At 41.1% G+C, this 26,746-nt stretch overlaps 1 protein-coding gene across 1 annotated transcript in view; it reads left to right on the top strand.

The window, feature by feature from the left end:
* The first annotated feature begins 14,307 nt into the window (after nt 1-14,307).
* The window catches only part of APPBP2 (amyloid beta precursor protein binding protein 2), a 62,042-nt gene continuing 49,603 nt past the window's right edge, over nt 14,308-26,746 (top strand). The window contains exon 1 of the mRNA XM_035026667.1: nt 14,308-14,733. Coding sequence (XP_034882558.1) covers nt 14,596-14,733 — 138 coding nt within the window. The 5' untranslated portion in view covers nt 14,308-14,595. The remainder of the gene's footprint in view (nt 14,734-26,746) is intronic.

Raw genomic sequence — 26,746 nt, 5'->3', positions numbered from 1 at the left:
AGGACATAGACATGCACAGAAGGAAGGCCACATGAAGACACAGGGAGAGGGTGGCCACCTGCAAGCCAACATGAGAGGCCTCGGAAGACATCAACTCTATTGACATCTTTTTTTTTTTTTTAAAGATTTTATTTATTTTTTAACAGAGAGAGAAACAGCGAGAGAGGGAACACAAGCAGGGAGAGTGGGAGAGGGAGAAGCAGGCTTCCCATTGAGCAGGGAGCCCGATGTGGGACTCGATCCCAGGACCCTAGGATCATGACCCGAAGGCAGACGCTTAACGACTGAGCCACCCGGGCGCCCCAACTCTATTGACATCTTGATCTCAGACTTCTAGCCTCCAGAACTGTGAGAAAAATAAATTCCTGTTGTTAAACCAATAAAATAAAATAATCATCTATAGGGGAACAAAATTATAGATAATGTATCTTGATGGTCATGAAAAATATTGGTTCATATTATAATTATTAACAATTTATGGGTGACTACAAGTAAAAGAGAAAAAGGATTTAAACAGAAATTGCAAAGCTGAATGGCCACAGGGGTTGGAGAGGTAACATAGAAGTGGGCAGTCTTACTTTTTTTTCCTGAAACATGGCTATATTTTTCAGCTCAGGCCACCATAACAATACCATAGACTGGTTGGCTCAGTCTCATAGTTCCAGAGGCTAGAAGTCTCAAAACAGGGTGCTAGCATAATCTGGTTCTGGTGAGATCTCTCTTCCTGGCTTATAGATGGCTGCCTTCTTGATGTGTCCTCACATAGAGCAGAGAGAGAATAAGCCCTCTGGTGTCTTTTCTTATAAAGGCACTAATCCCATCATGAGAGTCTCACCTCATGACTTCCTCTAACCCTAATTATTACCCAAAGGCCCCATCTCCAAATACCATTACATTGGGGGTTAGGACTTCAACATATGTATGGGGGGCAGGGGACACAATTCAGTCCATGGCAATGGCCATCTTAGGTCTTTAATAAAAATGATCACACCATCGGAACAGAGGCATATTCTACCATAAGAAAACAATAGTGCAAGCAAAGATTATAAATATAAACTGATATTTACTTTCCACTTTGAAACACACACACACACACAGAGACACACACAAAACGGTAGGGACTATGGTGAGCCAGAGGGCACACACCTCCTCTAGGGGGCCAGCCACTATTTAGTTCTAGATGATTGTTGCCATGTGAGAGTAGGAGTCCCTTATTATAAATCTTTTGGTTTTTCAAGTGTGGCTAGATAGATATCTGAATTTCTGTGTGAAATACCATAGTTTTAAATATTAGCTCAAAAAATTTTTTAATTTATTTTTTATTTTATTTTTTTAAAGATTTTATTTATTTATTTGACAGAGACGGAGATAGCAAGAGCAGGAACACAAGCAGCGGGAGTGGGAGAGGGAGAAGAAGGCTTTCCCTCAAGGAGGGAGCCCAATGTGGGACTCGATCCCAGGACCCTGGGATCATGACCTGAGCCGAAGGTAGACGCCCAATGACTGAGCCACCCAGGCGCCCTTTATTTTATTTTTTTAAAAGATTTTATTTATTTATTTGAGAGAGAGAGAGAGCATGAGAGGGGGGAGGGTCAGAGGGAGAAGCAGACTCCCTGCTGAGCAGGGAGCCCATGCGGGACTCGATCCCGGGACTCCAGGATCATGACCTGAGCTGAAGGCAGTCGCTTAACCAACTGAGCCACCCAGGAGCCCTCAAAAATTTTTAAATACTCTATGAGGTCAAAACAGAAACAAAAACAAAACAAAAACCCCAACTGTATCTGTGGGCTGAATATAAGCTATCGATTTGCAACCCCTGAGGTAGGACTTCAAAATTACTAAAGAGCAAGAAAGTAAAATACATAGAATGCATGAGCCCAAATAGCAAGAATATGATAAATGTATGATTAAGCGCAATAAAAGTAAGTATAGTAAATTCCCCCATTCATAGGCAGTCATGGTGAGGAAAAAAAAACTGAGCCAAAGATATACCCAAAATAATATAACTAAAAAAGTTTGAAAATAAAGAGAGCTTTTTTATATCAAAACATATGCTAACAAAAGAAAGCTTTTGTGACTAAAATGATGGGCTCATATAACTGGAAGGCTAAAGTTAAAGTGGGATTTACAGCTATTTCTATAGCTCAATAATTTCATCAAAGACCCACTTCATTTGATCTAAGTAATTTGCCCCCTGCAATATTATATTCATCTTAAAATTGGCTTCCTTTATGATAACAGGATGGTTGCCAGTTACAATCTGAATGTAGATTTTCATGCTTATGGGTAAGTGGAAGAGAGTTTAAAAAAAAAAAGAAAAAAAAGAAGCCTGTCCTTTGGTTGATTTGGGACAGTTTAATAAACTAATAAAGTTTACCTGGGAATGCCATGTTCTCATTGGCTTAAGTCTGGATTCCTATACCAATCTTCTATTATCTATCGCCACATAACAAATTACCCTAAAACTTCATGGATTAAAACCACAGCAAACATTTATTATCTCTCAAGGTTTCTATAAGTCAGAAGCAGCTCAGCTGAGCAGTTGCTGGCTCGGGATTTCTCATGAAGGTTCGGTCTAGACGTCAGGTGGAGCTGCAGTCTTCTGGAAGCTCAACGGAGACTGGAGGGATCCCCTTTCAAGGTGGCTTGCTCACTCCTTTTCACAAAGTTATATGAGTATCCTCACAACATGGTGACTGGCTTACCCCAGAATGAATAATTCAAGGAGAATGCCAAGCAGAAGCTACATCCTTGGAAGTCACATAGCATCATTTCCACCATATTCTATTTGTTAGATTTGAGTCACAGCAGAGAAAGAGAATTTCTCTTTCCCATAGTTTCAACCAAAGTTCCAGAATTGTTTTCCATGAGCCTTGCCTGGGTCATCATCACTGACCAAACCTGAGTCTTGCACTAGTCCTTGGAGCTGAGGGGTGGAGGGGGTCAGTCCCATCTGAAACACATGGACTTAAAGTGAGGGAGAGAGAATGCTCCAAAGGGAAATCAGGGTATTGTTACCAGAAAAAGAAGAAATAGATACTGGACACGCAAAAATATAAGATGGTCCACTATGGTGCCCATGCATTAATTGAAATTGTTATAGGAAGTGTGTGTTACTTCCTTAAAAAAAATTTAAAAACACAAAAAGTTTAAAGATGTTAGCAGCAGTTATCTCTGCATGGTGGGATTACAGTAAAATTTTTCCTAGTTTTTTATGTATTCTAAACTTCCTTTCATATGTATTTAAGAAAATATTATTAGAAAATAACAATAACTATTATTTTATAAAAGGTAAAATTCACCACTCTAAGAATGGAAATAGTGTGCAGTACTTCAAAAACAACAGATTTTTTAAAAAATGTATTTAGCCAAAGTCAGGGACAAGAAAAAGAAAGGAAACAAGAATATTCAATGGTAGAAAATGTAAAGCATGATGGCTAGTCACAATCATATATACCAGTTATTAATACGTGAATATATATACATATATGTGTGTGTGTGTGTGTATACATTTTTTTAAGGTAAAGTCCAATTATATGCTGTATTGACCATAAAACTGACATGGGATTGTTGGGGCATGTGGGTGGCTCAGTTGATTAAGCATCTGACTTCAGCTTGGGTCATAGTCTTAGGGTCCTGGGATGGGGCCTGCACATTGAGCTCGGAGCTCAGCAGGAAGCTCTCTGGCTTGTGTGCTCTCTCTCAAAATAAATCAATCTTCTTTTTTTAATGACATGGAATTATTGAGAATAAAGTAGAAATCACATCATTACCATATTGTCTTTCTCTCTGGGAACAAAGCATGTCCCTCTTTTCCTTAAAAGAATCTTTAAAATGTAAAAATAATCTTTTTTACATCCCTTGATTGTTTTGTGGCTTTTCTGACATAATCTTTCACATTTCTTATTGACTCTATTCTTCAGTTGTTCATGTTTTTCTCTCTCTTACAATCTTTCCTTCCATTATAAATAAATATTTATTTATTTTCAGCAGGGGCTAGGGGCAGAGGGAGAGAATCCTAAGCAGGCCCCATACCCTGCTGGGAGCCTGACACAGGGCTCAATCTAATAACCCTGAGATCATGACCTGAGCCAAAATCAAGATAACTGACTGAGCCACCCAGGCAGCCCTGTGTTATATTTTCTTTTTTTTTTTTTTTTTAAGATTTTGTTTATTTATTTTGACTTTATTTATTTATTTGACAGAGAAAGAGACAGCAAGAGAGAGAACACAAGCAGGGGGAGTGGGAGAGGGAGAAGCAAGCTTCCCACTGAGCAGGGAGCCTGATGCGGGGCTCGATCCCAGGACCTTGGGATCATGACCCGAGCCGAAGGCAGTTGCTTAACGACTGAGCCATCCAGGCACCCCGTATCTTCTAACTTGCTATGATTCTTATGTAGGAAAATCACTATCACTACTGGCAGAAATGTAAATTAGTAGAGTATAAAGTACTGAGAAGTTTGGTCTTCAAAAATGATTGTATCTTTCTTTTTTTTTTTTTAATGTTTTATTTATTTATTCATGAGAGTCAGAGAGAGAGAGAGAGGCAGAGGCAGAGGGAGAAGCAGGCTCCCCGCCTAGCAGGGAGCCCAATGCGGGACTCGATCCCAGGACCCTGGGATCATGACCTGAGCTGAAGGCAGACACTCAACCATCTGAGCCACCCAGGCGCCCCGTGATTGTATCTTTCCAAACTGTTGGATCTACGGGAAGGAAGGTAAGAGCATGAGGAGTTATAAATAAGCAGGAAAATGGAAGACTGTTTTCTTTCTTCTTGTAATTTATTTAAAAGACAATGTTTAAAACAAAAAAATGTAAAGAGGGGTTTATAATAAATGTAGAAGGAAAATATATGAGAACAATCATACAAAATACAGGAGGGCAGGTAAATTTATTTTAAATTTTTATTTGTTGTCAAGTTATTTCATTGTGAAGCAGGAAGTATCATATGAGTAGGGGTAAGGGTTAAGTAGAAAGTCAGGTACAAGGGAAGTGGGAAAAGATACAGTATTGACTCTAAATAGACTCTAATTAAGAATAAACTTTATTAGCCTTATAGAAAACACTGAAAAAATAAAAGAGATGTATAGCTAAGAAGTTAATAGGAAATAAAATGAAATATTTAAAAATAATAGATTATTATTCCATTTATATGAAATTCCCAAACAGACAAAACTAATCAATAATCCTAGAAATCACATCAGTGGTTGCCTGGGGTGGGGCAGTTGGGGAAACTGACTGCAAAGGGGCACAAGGAACTTCTGGGGAAATGGAAATGTGTACCTTGATTGGGGTGGTGATTATGTACATTTGCACATTTGTCAAATGTCATCAACTTGTTTACTTAAAATGTGCAGCTTTTATTGTATATAAATTATGCCTTTAAAAGGTTGATTTAAAAAAAGGTATTGTATCTTTGACCCAGGAAATAATGCTGGTAAATTCAGCTATGGTACATATCTGTAGTTTTTGCTTGCCAGGTATCCCTGACCTCATTTTTTGGTAACATCACCTGATTTATCTTTTTTAGGTAACTACCCCTTTTCTACTTGATACAGTCTTGGTGAAGAGTCAGTCATATTGCCTTGTACTCCCTTGGCCAAATGTGGACATGTAACCAAGCTAGCCAATCAGACTCTCTGTCCCTGGAATTTGAATCTTGAGTCACGTGATCTAAGAACTAAAAAGGGTTGGAGCTGTTTTATCTGGCTAATGATCAGCATCTTCAAGATGATTAGTGTCCTATTTAGATCTTTGCCATGGTCCAGGCCCATCACTGCTGTACTTTTCTCCTTTTGGATCTCAGAGGTTCTTTTTTTTTTTTTTTTCTTTTTCAGAGAAAGAGAGAAAAAGAGCACACATGAGCCGTGTGGGGGTAAGGCGGGTGCAGAGTGAAAGAGAGAATCTTAAGCAGGCTCCATACCCAGCACAGAGCCTGACCTGGGGCTCCATCTCACAACCCTGGGATCATGACCTGAGCCGAAATCAAGAGTCAGCTCAAGACTGAGCCACCTACGCACCCCTGGATCTCAGAGGTTCTTAAGAGACAAATTTCTATCTCCTCCCTCAAGGGTACTCTCTGGTACTTTGGAATTGTCAGCCCCTGTGACAGTTTGCCAGGGACTGGCTCTGGGAGGCCAGAGCCAGTCTCTTGGGCACAGAAATCATTCTAAGCAATACTTGGGCTGCTCAAAGCCCTTCATAGATGCTGGTTACCCCAAGGTGATTAAAATGAGTCATTCTACTACTCCTTTATCATGCTGGGGGGCGCTGTGATGTCTTAGGATCACATTACTGGGCCTATCAGCCAATCATTCCCACTATGCATTCTTACTGCCTTTGTGGACTCTGCTTATGAAATTAAACACTCTGCACTCAGACCACCATAAACCTTTTTTATACCTACTCTAGGATCCATATGGAGGTGTGGAGGTAAGTGGTAGTTGTGGTCAGGGGACAGGGTGTAGGGTACTTCCTCCACTGTCAGGTTCCTATACTTTTTACTTTGGGTTTTCCCTCTTCTTTCTCTTTTCCAGGGAACCTGGAAGGGAGGGAGAAGCTCTATTAATCAAATCTACTGTGTTGTCTATGCATATAAGTTCTTTCTGTTTCCCTGCAGGGCCTTGACTTTTAAAAATGCAAAAGTAAAGAAAAGGCTCCTTGTTTCCCTCTTCTGTGTCCTCTCACTAAAAACAAAAGGCATAGAACCATTCTATCTGCTGTCTCAGTGGGAGGAAGGGCTGCTCTTCATATTGAAACTGATTAGCACATAAACAAGCTTTATGAACATCCTTATACATATGTCTATTCAAACATGTGAGGAACCATCTATAAATTAAGTTGGAATTTGCACATTTTTTTAAAGCTCTTCATGTGTGTTGCCTAAACGTTTTCTCCAACATAACTTTAGCCTCTTCAACTATGTATTTAATATACTTTCTCTTCTTTTCCTTTTAAGATTTTATTTATTTATTTGAGAGAGAGAAAGAGCACACACAAGTTGGGGGGTAGGCAAAGGGAGAAGAAGAAACAGACTCCCACCGAGCAGGGAGCCAGATGTAGGGCTCAATCCCAGGGCCCCAAGATCATGACCTGAGCCAAAGGCAGACGCTTAGCCGACTGAGCCACTCAGTCACCCCTATACTTTCTCTTCTGGGCTAGCTCATCATTCTAATGTGAATTTTGGTGGAACATAAAAATATTTTAATACACTTCATAGCCATTAAGATGGCTATTACCCAAAAAATGAAAAAAAAAAAAACCAACAACGGAAAATAACAAGTGTTAGTGAATACATGCAGAAACTGAAACCCTTGTGAGTCACAGGAATATAACATGGTACAGCTGCTGTGGAAAATAGGGATGCCTGGGTGGCTCAGTTAGTTAAGCATCTGCCTTCAGCTCAGACCCAGTGTTCTGGGATAGAGCTCCACGTCAAGCTCCCGCTCAGCAGGGAGTCTGCTTCTCCCTCTCCCTCTGCCCCTTCTCCCTGCTTGTCCTCTCGCTCTCAAATAAATAAATAAATCTTTAAAAAAAAAAAAAAAAAGGAACAAACTAAAGTGTATGTTTTTGAAAAATTGAGTGTAAAGGAAGTAGATTTTTTTTTTAAAGATTTTATTTATTTACTTGTGTGAGAGAGAATGAGAGAGCACATGAGAGGGGGGAGGGTCAGAGGGAGAAGCAGACTCCCTGACGAGCAGGGAGCCCGATGTGGGACTCGATCCAGGGACTCCGGGATCATGACCTGAGCCGAAGGCAGTCGCTTAACCAACTGAGCCACCCAGGCGCCCAAGGAAGTAGATATTTGCAATGCAACCAACTGTGTGGTTTTTCCCCCTGAAGAGAGGTAGGAAGGCCTATTCATTTTTTAATCTAATTACTAAATGCTCACCTTATGTCTGCACTAGGCTTGGTATCTGAAATACATAATATTTATTATCTAGTCTTCAAGATGTTTATGGGCCCGTTGGGGAGATAAGGCATCCACACATGATATAAGTGACGTATGACATTATTATAAGAAATGTTACAGGGTAGGGCACCTGGGTGGCTCAGCTGGTTAAGCAGCTGCCTTTGGCTCAGGTGATGATCCTGGAGTCCCTGGATCGAGTCCTGCATCAGGCTCCCTGCTCAGTGGGGAGTCTGCTTCTCCCTCTGACCCTACCCCCTCTTCTGCTCTCTCTCTCTCACTCTCTCAAATAAATAACATTTAAAAAAAATTTTTTTTAAAAAGAAGTGTTACAGGGTAGATTATAATGTGATCTCTTAGTTTTTTCTTTTCTCTGGAATATACATTCTTTCTCTCTTTTAATATATTCTCTTATCTTAAACTATCATAAAAAATTATCAAGGTTTTTTCTTTCCCACACTTGAAACCTTTCCCAAGTTGGTCTGTGTATCTTATAGACACATCATACTTAAAAAAATCCAAAACTGGGGGGTGCCTGGGTTGCTCAGTTGGTTAAGTATCTGACTCGATTTTAGCTCAGGTGGTAATCTCAGGATTCTCTCTCTCCCTCTCTCTCTGCCCCTCTCCCCCATGCTCTCTCTTAAACAAACAAACAAACAAACAAAATCCAAAACTGGACCCAAACTCTCCAGTATGCTGTTAACCTCAGTAAATGGGTTCACTATAGGTTTTGTCACCTAAGTTAAATATCTGCGTCATTTGTATATTTTTTAAAATTCATTTTAATACAAGTTTTTTTTAAAGGTTTCATTTATTTGAGAGAGAGAGAGAGCATGAGTGGAGGGAGGGGTAGAGGGAGAGGGACAAGCAGGGAGCCCAACATGGGGACCCTGGGATCATGACCTGAGCCAAAGGCAGACGCTTAACTGACTGAGCCACCCAGGCACCCCTCATCTGTATATTTTAACTAAAATGTTTGGTGGGGAGTTGGATCTTACTCAGGCAGGATAATAGTATTTCTCTCGGATTGGTTCAAGAGTTATTATTATATGACTATATTACTTTGCATATAACTTACCTTGTTCCTATTTCTATCTCATTGAAAAAGTCAAAACTTTTCCTGCCACAATTAAAGAACTACAAGTTTGTTTCACATATTTTGCTGTATTTTTTACATTCTGATAATTAGAAAATTTCCCAGTAATTAGAGGGGTAGTGTCATGGCAAAATGAACCTATTTATAACTGTTCAAGGAAATCTGTTCAAGTGTTCTTTTCCTATAAATTTCATTGCAACTAAAAATACTTTGAGAACTGACCTACACTGGAATCGTTATAGCATTACTACATCCCAAACCAACTCATTATCTCCTCTTTAGCACTCCCACAATGTCCTGTGCAAACTATCATGGTATTTCTCACACTGTATTATTATGATTATGTGTCTGTCTTTCCAAGAATAACCTTTAAGCCTTTATTATATACACTGGAATCAGCACAAGTTTTCTACAGATATGGGTAATAGTACAGAGGAATGAGAATTGGGCCGAATCTCCTATCTGCATTATTTCCCCAAGCAACAAGAACTTGGTAACAAACCCTTGTTCTGTTCTTTGGTGATTACAAGTTACAGGACCCAGTCATTTTGCCTTTATGATGTGTGGTGCTGTACGTGTGCCTTGACAATCTTATTTATGAGGTCCATGTGATTTTTGGTCTGTGGCTAATGGGTGTTAAATATGTGGATTTAGACTTGGAGGGCTCTGAAAAAGATTCTTCAAATGTAGGACAAAAATCATTGTCTCTGCGCTGATACTCTATGGTTAGGCAATTCACTTTTATAAGTGGTGTAGCAGAGCCATCGTCAGAAAGTTAGGAAGATTGTCCAGTATGGGTTGTATGAATTGTATCATTTTCATGAATGCATTTATATGCTTAGCAATATGTAGCCCTGAAAGGGAATAGATTCAATATGCAGTCTAAGGTGATGGGTTCCTGAGAACTTTAGTGATCTACTGTGGTATCATAACCCACCCACCCAACCCTACTTTAGTGATACATTAACAACCATTTTATTTTGCTCCTGTGGGTCAGGAATTCAGATGGCGAATAGGGATGCTTATCTCAGCTCCGTGATGTTTGAGTCCTCATCTGGGAACACTGGAGTGGCTGAGGGTGACTCAAATGTCTTGGAGTTGGAATCATCCAAAGTTTCTTCACTGAAATAACTGGCGCCTGAGCTGGTATGACTCAAAGGCTGTACTTACCTGGAACTCTTGACTGGAGTGCTTACACATAGTCTTTGTATGCGTACTGAGCTTTCTGAAAGCATGGTTGCCTCAGAGTGGTTCCTCTTTTTAACATGGTGGCTCAGGAATCTAAGAATGAGAATGGACTCTGTATGGTCTTTTCTGACCTAGAAAAGGACACTTCTGCTGGACTCTACTTGTGGAAGCGGACATCATCTAACCAGATTCAAAAGAAAGGTACTTATGGGGCACCTAGATGGCTCAGTCAGTTAAGCATCCGATTCTTTTTTTTTTTTTTTTAAAGATTTTATTTATTTATTTGAGACAGAGAGAATGAGAGAGACGGAGAGCACATGAGAGGGGGGAGGGTCAGAGGGAGATGCAGGCTCCCCGCCGAGCAGGGAGCCCGATGCGGGACTCGATCCAGGGACTCCAGGATCATGACCTGAGCCGAAGGCAGTCGCTTAACCAACTGAGCCACCCAGGCGCCCAGCATCCGATTCTTGATTTCAGCTCAGGTCATGATCTTAGGGTCCTGGGACAGAGCCCAGTGTCAGTCTCCATGCTTAGCAGGGAGTCTGCTTAAGGATTCTATCCCTCTCCCATAGCCCCTCCCCCCACTCATGCACTTGCTTGTGCACTCAAATAAATAAATCTTTAAAAACAAAACAAAACAGGGGTGCCTGGGTGGCTCAGTCGGTTAAGTGTCTGCCTTTGGCTCAGGTCATGATCCCAGAGTCCTGGGATCCAGCCCCACGTCAGGCTCCCTGCTCAGCAGGGAGTCTGCTTCTCCTCTGTCCCTCACCCCACTTGTGCTCTTTCTTTCTCTCAAATAAATAAATAAAATCTTTAAACAAAAACAAAAACAAAACAAAAGGAAGGTACTTGGACCCCACGTCTCAATTAAGGCAGTAGCTGCAATTTAAAAATGATCATGATGTATATCGCCTCTTAGGATTCTTTTTGGACCAGGTTCAGGCCTCATCTAGATCTATATACTGGAAGGCCTCCTACCAAATTTGAGGCTACCAAGGCTTAAAGGGGATTTGATGTACTGTAGGGCTAATTTTGTGATACAAAGAACCTCTGTCCATCAAAATGTATAGGTGGTCATGACAGTTTAGCAGGCCTCTTCTGTGTTCTTCCTTCCCATAGCTAAGAGTGCATGATTCTGGACCTTCTTCTGGCTCTTCCATCATATATGATTGCTGTCTTTTTTCTGACACACAAATCTGATCCTTTTACCTCCCTGTTTACAATCCTCCAAGGATTCCCCATCATCTCCAAGATAAAGTTCAAGGCCATTAGCACCACCTATAAGCCCCTTTATGATCTGACCCGACCACTGGAAAAGTCAGATGCTATGCTATTGTACAAAATATGGAAAGACAGTGTTTATATAATTACTAAGTTCAAATCCCAGTTCTGTTGGGACTCATTAATTTCCTAGAGCTCAATGGAGAACCTTTCTTCCCTCAGTTGATGGTAGTGTACAACAAAAATGGCCTAGTTGCCACTGGTTTCTTTGGTAAGCCAGTTCTTGATGGCCCAAACCTGCAGGTGGGTTCTAGTTCTGGAGTAATGCTCCCCTTCGATGCTTAGTCCTTTGTACTGATGCCAGCTGTTGGTCCTGAGTCTTCCAACATTTAATTCTCAGGGGCCCTGACTCCTCCAACATTTAATTCTCAGGGGTCCTGTCCTTTCAGGTAATCTGTATGCCCTTGGTCAGGGCCTCCCAGACCATCACACACATTTTAATAACTTTCAATCTCAAAACAATGAAGAAGGGATTAAAAGGCCCCTTTGTCCATAGAGACCCGTCTATATACATTTTTGGGTGTCTAACTCTGCCCAACAGCATCTAAGGTCCATATAGCAATCAATAAGTGTGTCTGACACAGCTTAACCTGTTTATAGGAACTGAGCCCAGGTCCTGATTCAGCCAAAATGTCCTAGAACATCTGCATTCAATTTCAGGGTATTCATGGATCCCTTGAGGTAGGGTTGCTGGATAAAACACAATGCCCAGTTAAATGTGAATTTCAGATAAACAATGAATAATTTTTTAGTATAAGTATGTTCCATGCAGTATTTGCATGGATAATGTATGGATAATTATACATATTTGTGGAAAGAGGTCCAAACAGCGTCAAAAGACCTAAGAACTCCTGATGCAGAATTTGCTGAAGGAACTGATGTGTTTGAATGACTTGAAATGGGTATGTAAAACTAGTGCATGCAACATACTTATATGAAAAACTATTCATTGTTTATCTGAAATTAAAATGTAACTGGGCATTTGTGGGGTTTTTTGTTTGTTTTTTGTTTTTTTACTTAGTAAGTCTGCAACCCTTAAGGCCAACCACATCTGTCTTAGGTTCATGGATTATAGAACTGGTACAGACTGAGAAAAGAACTAAGTGTATTTCTTTTTTTTTTTTTAAGATCTTATTATTTGAAGTCAAACAGAGAAAAGACACATATCATATGATCTCACTGATATGAGGAATTCTTAATCGCAGGAAACAAACTGAGGGTTGTTGGAGTGGGGGGTGGGGTGGGAGGGATGGGGTGACTGGGTGATAGACACTGGGGAGGGTATGTGCTCTGGTAAGCGCTGTGAATTGTGCAAGACTGTTGAATCTCAGATCTGTACCTCTGAAACAAATAATGCAATATATGTTAAGAAAAAAAAAAGAAGAAGAAGAAGGTAGCGGGAGGGGAAGAATGAAGCGGGGGAAATCGGAGGGGTGGACGAACCATGAGAGACGATGGACTCTGAAAAACAAACTGAGGGTTCTAGAGGGGAGGGGCGTGGGAGGATGGGTTGGCCTGGTGGTGGGTATTGAGGAGGGCACGTTCTGCATGGAGCACTGGGTGTTATGCACAAACAATGAATCATGGAACGCTTCATCTAGAACTAATGATGTAATGTATGGGGATTAACATAAGAATAAAAAAAAATAAAATAAAAAAAAAAAAGATCTTATTATTTGACAGAGAGAGCACAAGCAGGGGGAGAGGCAGAGGGAGAAGCAGGCTCCCTGCTCAGCAGGGAGCCTGATATGGGGTTCAATCCCAGGACCCTGGGATCATAACCTGAGCTGAAGGCAGACGCTTAACCGACTGAGCCACCCAGGCACCAAATTATTTATCCATTGAACACAGAAATACCAGGGTGAACTGGAAGAACCAATTCCAATTCCTTTAGCTCTAAATGTCAGGACATATTATCATTATTGTCTTTGGGTTTTACTTTGTTACAGAGTGACTGTGAGACAGTGATGACACAGTGCCATTAATTATGGCCAGTAACTTCCTTGTTAAATTCCTAGAGCAGAAAGATATTGCCCAAAGTTCTTGAGATGGCCCACTTGGAAAGTTAAGTTACATAAATAGCAGATGTTCAGGCTGACTAAGGAAGGGAGCTGAAACAAGTACTCTCAATTACTCAATAATCCCCTGAGGTTGGACCTAGAACTATGAGAGAAAATTGAAATCTTCATTTCCATCTTACCATTAAGTCCTGACACAAGCCAGCAATTAACCCCCTTCTTCTCACCACTATTTGTAATTCCATAATCAGGCTAACCTTCCTACCAAATTCTTCTACAGGAGTTCTTTTCTTATTATTTGTCTGTTTGTTTGTTTGTTTGTAAATTTTCTTTGGAAAAAAGAAATATGGTAAAAAAGTTCAAACAATGCAAATGGTTATACAATGACCCATGATGACCCTTAGTTCCTGGACCGAAGGTTCCTAACTTGGCTTAGGGACCGGAGTCTAAGAGTGTCTAGACCCATGTGAGATCCCTGAATGCATGATTTTCAATGTACTGATAATGTGCATTTTTGTGAGGAAAAGGATCCAAACTTTTACCTGAGCCTCAATAAGGTCCATGCCTAAGAACTCTCGAGGCAGGATTTGCTGAAGGGACTGACGCGCCCGCGTAACCCGGCACGGGAGAGGGTTACTCGTCCAGTGTACAAAGCCCACCTCCACCCACCAACTCCGGGCCCCTCAGAAAGTACGTTCTCTGTGGAGAGAACCACGGCTCTTTTCTTTCCAAGTTTTCCGCCTGCCGCATTCCTTCCCTCCCGCGCGTCGGCGTGCGCTGACGTCATGACGCCGCACACGCAGCCCCGCCCCTGCAGAGCTCCGCGCTGGGACGGAACCCGGGTTTCTCTCAAACCCGGAATGTGAGGCCTGGGCTTGGCTGTCTCTGGCTCCGTGCCGCGCTGTTTACCCGGGCCTGCGTGCGCCGCTGCTGCCCTACAGCCCGCCCGGGAGGAGCCAGGGCGGCCGTGCGCTTCTGCCCTGTGGCCGCGTGGCTGCCGCCGCCCGTCCGAATCCTCCGGGGCCGCAGAGGAGTTCGCTACGGAGGGAGGCGGGGGCCTTCGGGAGGAGGAGGCGGAGGAGGCGGAGGAGGAGGCAAGGAAGATGGCGGCCGTGGAACTAGAGTGGATCCCAGAGACTCTGTATAACACCGCCATCTCCGCTGTCGTGGACAACTACATCCGCTCCCGCCGAGACATCCGCTCCTTGCCCGAGAACATCCAGTTCGATGTTTACTACAAGGTACGGGCGGTGGGCCTGCTCCCTGCTCCCCGCTCCCCTGCCGCAACCCCTGGGGCCGCACCCCCTTCCACGTCTGCGAACCCCCGCAGTTAACCCCTCACCCCTCGTAGCGGGATCGCCTCCCGAGACATCTGGTGCGGTCTCCGGGTTGCAGTATAGGAGTACCCTGGCTCCATATCCTCTGACTTTCAAGCTCTTGGGCCTTGATTGGCATCTCTTCCTAATGAGTCTCTCCCCGTTTTTTGGTGTTCCCTCCTACACGGTGCCCCCCCACCTTGGGGAGGCCTTTTGCGTGGACTTCCTCTGTTGCGCCCCTGTCCCACTCAGTCCTTCAACTTCTAGCCTTTGCCTTCAGGATATTTTCTGCCCTTTCTTACCCAGGTTAAGTGTCAGCATTAGCTGAACTTTTTGATCTGCTCTTATTCCCCCTTCCTGCTTTCCCTTGCCGCCTCTCTTCCCAAGTATTTTTTTCTGCTTCGTGTTCTTCGTTTCTCCTTCCTCATCCTAATCGTGAGGGAATTGAGGATTTACTGGAAATAGTTGTGTGCTTTATTCACATGTTCTTTAAAGCTTTGGTTTTTGTTTATACTTGGGGTTGAATTGGGGATTTTGTTAATACGTGAGTAGTGATAAACCATTTGAGAGGAAAGGGGGAAATCTTTCCTGAAAGAAAAGAAATGCTTTATGTTCATGTATTTGGAAGTTGCAATTTTGCAGCATTCCTAAATAGCTCCCTCTCAGAAATCTGAACAAAAAGTCTCCCAAGTCACTCTCCAAGGAGTTTCAAGGGTAAGTGTCTTAGACGTGGACAGTTTTTTGCAGTGTTTGGAGAGGGAGGAGAACTTTATGGTCTCGGAGCCTCCCTTTTCCTCTCCCCCCCCCCCCACATTTGAATGTGAACAGTGGACTTATTATTCAGTCCTCATTGCCTGGAATCTGCGTGGATAACTCTCCAGTACTCTCCAGTAGCCACCCGTGCAAAATGTGACCAGAAGTGGAGTATGATTTATTTTTTAGATCTTAAATACTTCCTCTTGATTAGTAACTTGGCTAGAACACAGTGTAAAGTGATATTTAACAGATGTGTATGTTCTTATATATATATATATATGGTGTTTTATGGCAGTTGTTTTATTGGGAAGATTGCCCACTTTCTCCACCCCAGCATATTTTTTCAGAAAGCAGCTGACTTGCTCCATTCTACTAAATCCAGCTGCATTACACCAATTCTAACAATTCAAATGGTTTCCCCCCCCCATAATATTTGGAGAAGATTTATTTTGGTTATTCAGTTTATTTGGCCCTGGGGTAGTGAAAACCTCCCTTCATCCCAAATCCCTTTGATAAATTGATTTACTTTTGTATGTATCTAAGGAAATTTTGTATATTTAAGATTCATTCCTCCCAAGGTAGGGTGAGTTTAAATTTGTCTTTCTCAGCCTGGGAAACTACAGCTTTGTGTGTATGCTTACTCTGTCCATTATATTAAATCTTATGTAATCTTTTACACTCCTAAGAGGAAATAATTGGAAATTCAAGCAAAGTACAGTTACTGCTTGAATTCTCTCAGAGTATACTTGACCATCTTCTAGTCACTTTGGCTCCTAATTGAAGCTTTTCATTTGCAGATTATTATTACTAGTATGAACAGATAGTGCTTTTGCCACATTTTCTGTTTCACGTAGTTCACGAAGTTTTGTTTTGTTTTGTTTTCCACAAAGTTTTAATATTGCTTCTTTTTGGTACACTTCTAAATAGTTCTTTGTTTAGAGTGTGGCATTGTGCTGAAGTGAATGAAGGAAGGTATTTAACATGTGCCGGGAACTGTGTTAAGTGCTTTTACACGTGTTGTCTTGTTTAATTCTCACAATTAAACTATAGAGTAAGGCATAACCCTATGTTAAAGGTGATAAAGTTAAGTAATTCAGTCAAGGTCTAATACTTAGTATTTAGTTCCTGTGTTCCTTGCTTTCTTGCTTGAGAAGATTTTGCATTTTGAGGTAATTGATAAAAGACATTTATAGAACTAATTACTGGACTTGAATCTTTGATGGAAATAGAAGAAGGAACTTTTCTTACTTTAAAACATGGTATCAGTACATAAACATAAAAACTTTCTAAGCATTTTAATGCATATGATTATAAGATACTCATCCCCTGCCCAATTTGTGAACATTTTAAGAGGCTGCTTACAAGTTTCCAATTTTATCCAAGTTAGAACCAAGGAGAAAGTCATTATCAGATTCCTTCAGCAGTCCCAACTTCCATCAGTAGGCATAGTCACAGACAAAATTATAATATTTGTGGAATCAAAAAATACCCCATTCCTCTTGAATGTTGTAGTCCAGTGTCACTGTGTTAATTTTTTTGTGAGTAGCTTCAGGCAAGGCACAGTCATAAAGCTTTAGGAGATGGGATTATGGAATGAATGGGAGGTGAAGTAGGCATGCTGACTGCTCCCTAAGGAAGGGAAAGGAGAGAGGTGTTGATATATAGAAAGGGTAAAATGTAAAGGGATTTTTTTAAAGAATGGAAGACATTAGAATATATTTATTGGCTGAATGGCAGAAACCAAAATGGAATGAGAGTTTAATTGTACAAGTGAGGTGGGAAATGAATTATGAAGCAGAGTCCCTGAACAGGAGCATTAATTAATGAGTCTTGCCTCTTCCTTCACCATGCATAAATTAAGGTATTGGTTGGGGAAGGAATTGAAGTTGGGGAAAGAATACTTGTTTCTCTAAGATAAGATGGAAGGAGTTGGGGACATAAAGTATCAGCATAGTTAAGTTTGCAAAGAATGGTTGTTGTGAACGGTAAGGTCATCTGCTGAGAGTAGGGATAAGAGTGGTGGCTTCTATGTAGGAAGGCTAAACTGAAGTTGGAAATGGCTGCTGATGTTTATGGGAAGGGAAGTTCACTAAAAATGTGTTTTAAAAAATGACAGGTGGGGAGCGCCTGGGTGGCTCAGTCGGTTAAGTGTCCAACTCTTGATTTCGACTCAGGTCATGATCTCAGGGTGGTGAGATCCAGCTGGGCATCGGGCTCTGTGGTCACAGGGAGTCTGCTTGGGATTCTCTTTCCCTCTCCCTCTGCCCCTCTCCCCCCAATGCGCTGTCTCTCTGGCTCTCAAATAAATAAATCTTTTTTTTTTTTTTTAATGCAGGTGGAAAAAATAAAATTTTAAAAAATGACAGGTAGTATAGATGGTTCAATAAAAATCCATATGTTACAAAATAATGTCTTTGAATCTGAATAGCTTTTAACCAAGGTTGCTCAATCATTTAGGTTTAAGAAACGGAAAGATAAATAGAAGGAATTGTAAAATTGTATACCAAGTGAACGCAAATAGAGTGAAGGGCTGGGTTTTTTAAAGAATGAAGTTTATGAATCTTTCAAACTGCTGAACGGTCTATTTTGTGTCCTATTCCGATTACAAAATTGGCCATAGAGTTAAGTTTTGGCTAGGTGAAGTGTTTCCGTAATGTGTTTTATTTATTATTTTCAGGCTTAACCTTAACAATTTTGGTTTTTATTATAATTGTAAGTCTTATGCTGAAAACCATACAAGTTAATGCCTGACTTTAGAGTTAATTTTTTCCTTTTCTGCATATATTTCTGTTGTATAGCTATATAATGCCTCAACTAATATTCTGATAATCTTTGTTAACAAATTGAAAAAAAAATTCTTGCAACATATTTGACAGCCAAAGAGTTAATAATGTTTTCATATAAAGAGCTCCTGGGATTAATAAATTGAGAACTAAAACTATGGGGGAGGGGTATAAAAGACCGCAAATAGCCCACCATACCATGTATCTCTGGATGGTAAGGTAATATGTTATAAATAATGTCAGCTCATCTCGGTTTAAGCTGTGAATTTATCTGATACATGAATCAGGCACTCAGAACTTTATTGGTATAGGAAAGTGATAATGAAGTTCATCTGGGGGAATTGATTATTGAGAATAAATGAGTCAGAAATTTTGAAGGTGTACATACTTAGAGTTGTGCGTTAAAGTATATGAGAAAGGTACGTATTTTAAAACAGTGTAGCGTTGGCACAAGAACAGATAAATTATAGAACACAGTAAGCAGTCTAGGTAGAAATCAAAGCATATTTAAGAATTTGTTAAATGATAAAGTTATGAGACAATGCTATATTTTAAATGGGGGAAATATCTAGAGCGCCTGGGTGGCTCAGATGGTTCAGCGTCTGCCTTCGGCTCAGGTCATGATCCTGGGGTCCTGGGGTCGAGTCCCGCATCGGGCTCCCGGCTCGGCGGGGGGCCTGCTTCTCCCTCTGACCCTCTCCCCTCTCATGCTGTTTCCCTCTCGCTTGCTCTCTAAAAAATAAATAAAATCTTAAAATAAATAAATAAATAAATAAATGGGGGAAATATCTAAAAATACCTTGGACAACTGGCTGTTTGGCGACCTCTACGTCACACCATATATTAAAATGACTTCCAGGTGAATTAAAGATTTAAATATGGCTGGGGTGCCTAGGTGGCTGTCTCTTAAGTGTTCGACTCTTTGTTTTGGCTCAGGTCATGGTCTCAGGATTGTGCGATCAAGCCCTGTACTGGGCTCTGCTTGGTATGGAGTCTGATTAAGATTCTCTCTCTCCCTTTTCCTCTGCCCCTCTCCCCACTTGCTCTATCTCTTTCTCAAATAAATGGATAAAATCTTGGAGAGAAAAAAAAGATTTAAATATGGCAAAGGAAATCATAAAAGTATCAGAATAGGGGTGCCTGGGTGGCTTAGTCGGTTAAGCATCTGACTCTTGATTTCAGTTCAGGTCATGATCTCAGGGTCATGAGATTGAGCCCCATGTGGAGTTCCAAGCTCAGCTCACAGAGTCTGCTTGTCCCTTCTCCCTCTGCTCCTTTCCACCCTCCCATTAAACAAACAAATAAATGAATAAGTAAAATCTTTAAAAAAGTATCAATAAATTATTGGGTCAGTGTCTTGTAGTGGGAAATGACTGAAATTTCTTCTTTAAACAAATTATTAAGGGCGCCTGGGTGGCTCAGTCAGTTAAGAGGTTGCCTTCAGCTCAAGTCATGATCCCGGAGTCCTGGGATTGAGTCCTGCGTCAGGCTCCCTGCTCAGTGGGGAGTCTGTTTCTCCCTCTGCCCTTTCCCCTGCTTGCATGCATGCGCATACTCTCTCTCTCAAATAAATAAAATCTTTAAAAAATTATTAAGGTACTTTACAAATTTAAAAAATGTCCAACATTATAAAAATAAGTAATGTAACAGGCAAAGTCCTCTGTTACAATGGCCAACATTGTAATGCTATCTTGGCACAGGAAAGGCTTTTCTAAGCATGAAACCAGAACCTAGAAGGAAAAAAAGAAATTGATACTTTTTTTTTTTTTTAAGATTTTATTTATTTATTTTGACAGAGAGAGACACAGCGAGAGAGGGAACACAAGCAGGGGGAGTGGGAGAGGGAGAAGCAGGCTCCCCGCAGAGCAGGGAGCCCGATGCGGGACTCGATCCCAGGACCCTGGGATCATGACCTGAGCTGAAGGCAGTCGCTTAACCAACTGAGCCACCCAGGTGCCCAGAAATTGATACTTTTAAGTACATAAAAAAAATAGGGGGAAAATTGTAAGCATTTTTTAAAGACTATGGAAATGACAATATTTGACAGATAAGGGGTGTATTTTCTAATACAGAAAAATCTAATACTAATCAGTATGTAAAGAGTAACCAACTCATTTCCAGAAGACCTGAACAGACAGCTCATAGAAGGGGAAGATATGAATGGCCAATAAACATCAAAAGATGCTCAACTGAAATGCAGAATCAAGCCAAGGCAATCATGAGGAAGAAGAAAGAAAATCTGGAGAACTCACACTACCAAATATCAAGCCATAGCAATTAAAATAATATGGTATTGGCACATGGATAAACAAATAGACCAGTGGAACAAAACATTCCAGAAACACACTGATACATATACTGTCACCTGACTTATGATACAAGTGACACTGGTACAGTAGGAAAGGAAAGTCAAATTAATGGTATTGGTCAATTAGGTATCCATTTGGGGGAACAGTATATGACCTTACCTTACACCATACATGGTGATCATTTTTGGATGGTTTGCTGACCTAAATGTGAAAAGCAGTTTTTTAGGAAAAAAGTTTTCACTATGTCAGCAAAGGTTTATTTAATAGTATAGAAAATGGCCTAAATATAAAGATAATTTGATAAATTGGACTATATTAAGATCAAGAACATCTGTTCATGAAAAGATAACATTAAGAAAGTGAAAAGCCAAGCACAGACTGGGAGAAGTGGGAAAAGATACTTGCAGGACATATGTCTAAATCAAGGACTCATCCTCCATCTAAAGAACTAATATTAAGGAAATGAAAAATAACTCATTTTTTTTAAATGGGGAAAGAACTTGACTCTAAAAAGTATATTCAAAGGGCTGATCAAACTTTTGAAAAGGGACTCAACCTCATTTTGTCGTCAGGGAAATTGCTGTCTTACTGTGCATTCCTCAGAATGACTGAAAAAAAAATGTTAGTAAGGACATGGAGGAATCAGAACTCGTACATTGTTAGTGGGAGTGTAAATTGATGTACTATTTTGGAAAACTAGCATTGTCTAGTAAAACTGAGCATATACATATCCTGTAACACAGTAATTCCACTTCCAAGAAATGTACACTTAAGAATGTTCAAAATGAGGGGCGCCTGGGTGGCTCAGTCGTTAAGCGTCTGCCTTCGGCTCAGGTCATGATCCCAGGGTCCTGGGATCGAGCCCCGCATCGGGCTCTCTGCTCAGTGGGGAGCCTGCTTCTCCCTCTCCTACTCTGCCTGCTTGTGTTCCCTCTCTCTGTCTCTCTCTGTCAAATAAATAAATAAAATCTTTAAAAAAAAAAAAAAAGAATGTTCAAAATGGGGGTTCCTGGGTAGCTCAGTTGGTTAAGCCTCTGACTCTTGATTTTGGCTCAGGTCATGATCTCAGGGTCCTGGGATCAGCCCTGTGTTGGGCTCAGTGCAAAGTCTGCTTGTCCCTCTCCTCCCCCACCTTCTCTCTTTCTCTCTCAAATAAATAAATAAATACATATATACATAAAATCTTTTTAAAAAAATCTTTCAAAACAAAGGAAAAAAGACTCTTAAATATAGAAAGCAAACTGGGGGGCCTGGGTGGCTCAGTTGGTTAAGTATCCTGACTCTTCTTTTTTAAGATTTTATTTATTTAATGAACAAGGAGAGTGAGAAAGGGAACACAAGCAGGGGGAGTGGGAGAGGGAGAAGCAGGCTTCCCGCGGAGCAGGGAGCCTGATGCGGAGCTTGATCCCAGGACCCCAGGATCGTGACCCGAGCCGAAGGCAGTCGCTTAACCAACTGAGCCACCCAGGTGCCCAAGTGTCCTGACTCTTGATTTTGACTCAGGTCATGATCTCAGGGTTGTGAGATCCAGCCCCATGTCAGTCTCCGCAGTGATTGGGGAGTCTGAAGTTTCTCTCCCTCTGCTTCCCTCACCCCGCCACCAAGCACGGGTTCTCTCTCTCTCTCTCAAATAAATAAATCTTAAAAAAACAAACTGATGGTTACCAGATGGGAGATGGGTGTGGGGGGTGGTTAAAGTAGGTGAAGGGAATCAGGAATTCACATTGTGATGAGCACTAAGTAATGTATAGAAATGTTGAATCACTGTTTTGTACACCTGAAACTAATATAACACTGTATGTAAACTAAACTGGAATTAAAATTTAAAAAATTCACACACACAAAAAGAATGTTCATAGCAACACTATTCATAAAAGCCAAGAAGTATAAACTGTCTAAATGTCCATCAATTGGATTAATAAATAAATTGTGGAATAGTCATGTAGTGGAATATTATGCCATGAAAATGAATGGAGTCACCTGGCTGGCTCAGTCGGTAGAGCGTGTGACTCTTGATCTCAGGGTTGTGAGTTCAAGCCCCAGGTTGGGCGTGGAGCCTATTAAAGAAAGAAAAAAAGAAAATGAGTGAACTGCAACTGTTTGACACAATATGAATGAATCTCACAAGTGACACTGAGTATAAGAAGCCAGTGACAGGAATATACACCAGAGGCTCCCAGACTTTCTCCCTTCCCAGCAGTTGGTTCATGGCACTCCTAGGCCAAAAGAAATACCTAACGGTTCTATTTTTTAAGTAGTAGATACAGATAACCTAATAATACATGCGTCCTAACAACTTAAGAGCCATTAAAAAATAATGCACAGAAATTGAAAGAAAAAATAGTATTTTTACTTTATTGTTAAACGCAATTACTAATTTTTTTAAAGATTTTATTTATTAGAGAGAGATTGAGAGCATGAACGGTAGGGAGGGGCAGAGGGAGAGGGAGAAGCAGACTCTCTGCTGAGCAGGGAGCCAGACACAGGGCTTGATCCTAGGACTCCTGGATCATGACCTGCCTAGCTGAAGGCAGATGCTTAACCAACTGAGCCACCCAGGCACCCCATAACACTTATTATTGGGATGTGTATGTTTAGCACTGTACAACTTCTCAAATCTTGGAATCCGGTTGGACACGCACCACCCTCATTGTTCCATGATGAACTTTTTTTAAAGATTTTATTTATTTATTTTAGAGAGAGAACATGGGGGTGGGAGGAAGGGCAGAGGGACAAGCAGACTCCCCACTGGGTGCGGAACCTGACATGGGGCTTGATCCCAGGACCCTGAGATCATGACCTGAGCTGAAGTCAGACACTTAACTGACTGAGCCACCCAGGTGCCCCTGTTCCATGTTGACTTTTATACGATACTTATTATTATAGCAACCACTGAAAATGCAGCTTATTAACAAAGATTAGACATCACTGAAAAGAATATAGCAATCTAGTAGTTGGTATGGTGTAATACAGATGTTGAGTATCATTTCTCTCAAATTTAAAGTTCCTTACAGTTCCCCAGGCGCCCTTGGTGCAATTTGGAAAACTCTGGGTATATTGTATATGATTCCATTTATACAATGTACAAAAACACGGGATGCCTGGGTGGCTCAGTTGGTTAAGCATCTCTCTTTTTTTTTTAAGATTTTATTTATTTATTTGAGAGAGAGAATGAGAGAGAGAGAGCATGAGAGGGGGAGGGTCAGAGGGAGAAGCAGACTCCCTGCCGAGCAGAGAGCCCGATGCGGGACTCGATCCCGGGACTCCAGGATCATGACCTGAGCCGAAGGCAGTCGCTTAACTAACTGAGCCACCCAGGCGCCCGCATCGGACTCTTGATTCCAGCTCAGGTCATGGAGTCAGGCTCCATGCTCAGCAGGGAGTCTGCTTGAGATTGATTCTCTCCATCTCCCTCTATCCCCCCGCCACTCTCTGCGTGCATGTTCTTTCTCTCTCAAATAAATCTTTTTTTAAAATTGTACAAAAACAAGCAAAATTAATCAAAAGTGTGTAATCACACGGGCACAAAGGGAGGTGTCTGAAATTCTTATAATATTCTGTTTCCTGATCTGGATGTTGGTTATGTGTGTTCACTTTGTGAAAATTTATTGAGTGTTACATTTTAAATATGAGTTGTATGCTCTCTGTGTGTTTCAGTAAAACAGTTTTAAAAATATAACATCCATCTTCACTTATTGTCGAGGTTTAAAGATTGAAATCACTCATACCCCCCCTTTTTTTGTTTTTTTATTATGTTAATCACCATACATTACATCATTAGTTTTAGATGTAGTGTTCCATGATTCATTATTTGCGTATAACATCCAGTGCTCCATGCAGAACGTGCCCTCTTTAATACCCATCACTAGGCTAACCCATCCTCCTACCCCCCTCCCCTCTAGAACCCTGTTTGTTTTTCAGAGTCCATAGTCTCTCATGGTTTATCTCCCCCTCCGACTTCCCCACCTTCATTCTTCCCCTCCTGCTATCTTCTTCTATTTTTTTTTAACATATAATGTATTATTTGTTTTAGAGGTACAGATCTGTGATTCAACAGTCTTACACAGTTCACAGCGCTCACCATAGCACATACTCTCCCCAATGTCTATCACCCAGCCACCCCATCCCTCCCACCCCCCACCACTCTAGCAACCCTCAGTTTGTTTCTGAGATTTTAAGAATTCCTCATATCAATGAAATCACTCAAACCCCTTAACCACAATACTATTTATAGATTTTTTTTCCCCTACAGGAAAGCTTGTTGAGTGTGGAGAAAGTTCTATACAGGGATGTTCACGACAATATTTTTTATGATGGCAAAAATTGGATGCAAACTATATGCTAATCAAACAGGAATGGAATATCGTACTGCAGTTATAAAGAATGAGGATGCTGTATATACTGGGGTAGAGATGCCAGAGCACATCACATTGGGAGAATAAAAAGCTTGCTACAAAGTAGTATGAATAACATAATCTTCTGTTTTTTTGTTTTTTTAAGTGGGGGAATATATGTGTCTGTTTTTGTTATGTTTTATTTTGTTTTAAGTAGGCTCTATGCCCAGTGTGGAGCTTGAACCCATAACCTTGAGATCAGGCCCTGAGATCAAGAGTCAGACGCTCCACCGACTGAGCCACCCAGGTTGCCCCTGTATGTTTCTATGTGCATTGAGAAAAAGCTTCTAGAGGACCACAAAATTTTAATGGTATTTATTCAAGGGGTAGGATTGCAGTTGCCTTATACTTTGTACATATATCTTTTCTGTTTTAATACTTGGATTTTTATAACCATGTATTATTTTGATATATAAAAGAAGTAAATAGAATTTTTTTTTTTTTTAAAGATTTTATTCCTTTATTCATAAGAGACAGAGAGAGAGAGAGAGAGAGGCAGAGGGAGAAGCAGGCTCCCCGCTGAGCAGGGAGCCCGATGTGGGACTCGATCCCAGGACCCTGGCTGGGATCATGACCTGAGCCGAAGGCAGTCGCTTAACCAACTGAGCCACCCAGGCACCCAGTAAATAGAATTTTTAAGATATCTGGACACAAAATTGTGCCAAGAGGAGAATAGCCTAAAAACTGATATTCTCAAATATTTGTCAGTGTGAATGAGAATGACTCCATGTGGTTTAATTAAAAAAAATAAATAATTCAACTAATTAAAGAGTTGATTCAATAGCTAGCTAAATCAAGAAACATGAGAGAGAGCTCTCATTCTCAAAAACAGGTAAAATGGAAAGGGGAAAAGTAGCTTTTTTTCTTTTTCTTTGAAAGATTTTATTTATTTATTTGACAGAAAGAGACACAGCGAGAGGGAACACAAGCAGGGGGAATGGGAGAGGGAGAAGCAGTCTTCCCGTGGAGCAGGGAGCCCGATGCGGGGCTCGATCCCAGGACCCTGGGATCATGACCTGAGCCAAAGGCAGACGCTTAACGACTGAGCCACCCAGGCACCTCGAAAGTAACTGTTTTTTAAAGATTTATTTATTTTAGAGAGAACATGAGCACACAAGCAGGGGGAGGGGAAGAGGGAGAGAATCTCAAGCCGACTTTCCACTGAGCACAGCCCCTTGCTGGGCTCCAGGCGGGACTCAACCGCACAACCCTAAGATTGTTGTCTGAGCCAAAATCAAGAGTAGGCCGTTCAACCCACTGAGCCACCCAGGTGCCTTGGAAAGTAATTTTTTTTTTTTAACGATTTTATTTATTTGAGAGAGAACGCGCAGTGGGGTGGGACAGAGGGAGAGAGAGAAGCAGACTCCTTGCTGAGCAGGAAGCCCGATGCGGGGCTATATCCCAGGACCCAGAGATCATGACCTCAGCCAACGATAGACACTTAACCAACTGAGCCACCCAGGCGTCCCAGAAAGGAGCTTTTTTAATTATAGAATGGCTTCTTTAGCAGAGCTTGTATAATTCGATGCTAATCTGTCTGAAAACCTTACTGAAATTACGTTTCTAGGAATATACAAACGACCAAATGAGAAATTTATAGACTAAAAACCATGAAAGAAATTGAGAAATTATACTTCTTCCTTTGTCCATCTGCCTCCTCCCTCAGCAAACAAACAAGAACTCCCACTGACTTCAG

Source organism: Mirounga leonina, unplaced genomic scaffold (assembly GCF_011800145.1).
Source record: "Mirounga leonina isolate KUSES-001 unplaced genomic scaffold, KU_Mleo_1.0 Mir_200, whole genome shotgun sequence".
In the NCBI taxonomy this organism is placed as follows: domain Eukaryota; kingdom Metazoa; phylum Chordata; class Mammalia; order Carnivora; family Phocidae; genus Mirounga; species Mirounga leonina.
The sequence above is the reverse complement of the archived record's forward strand: the minus strand, read 5'-3'. Positions and strand labels throughout refer to the sequence as shown.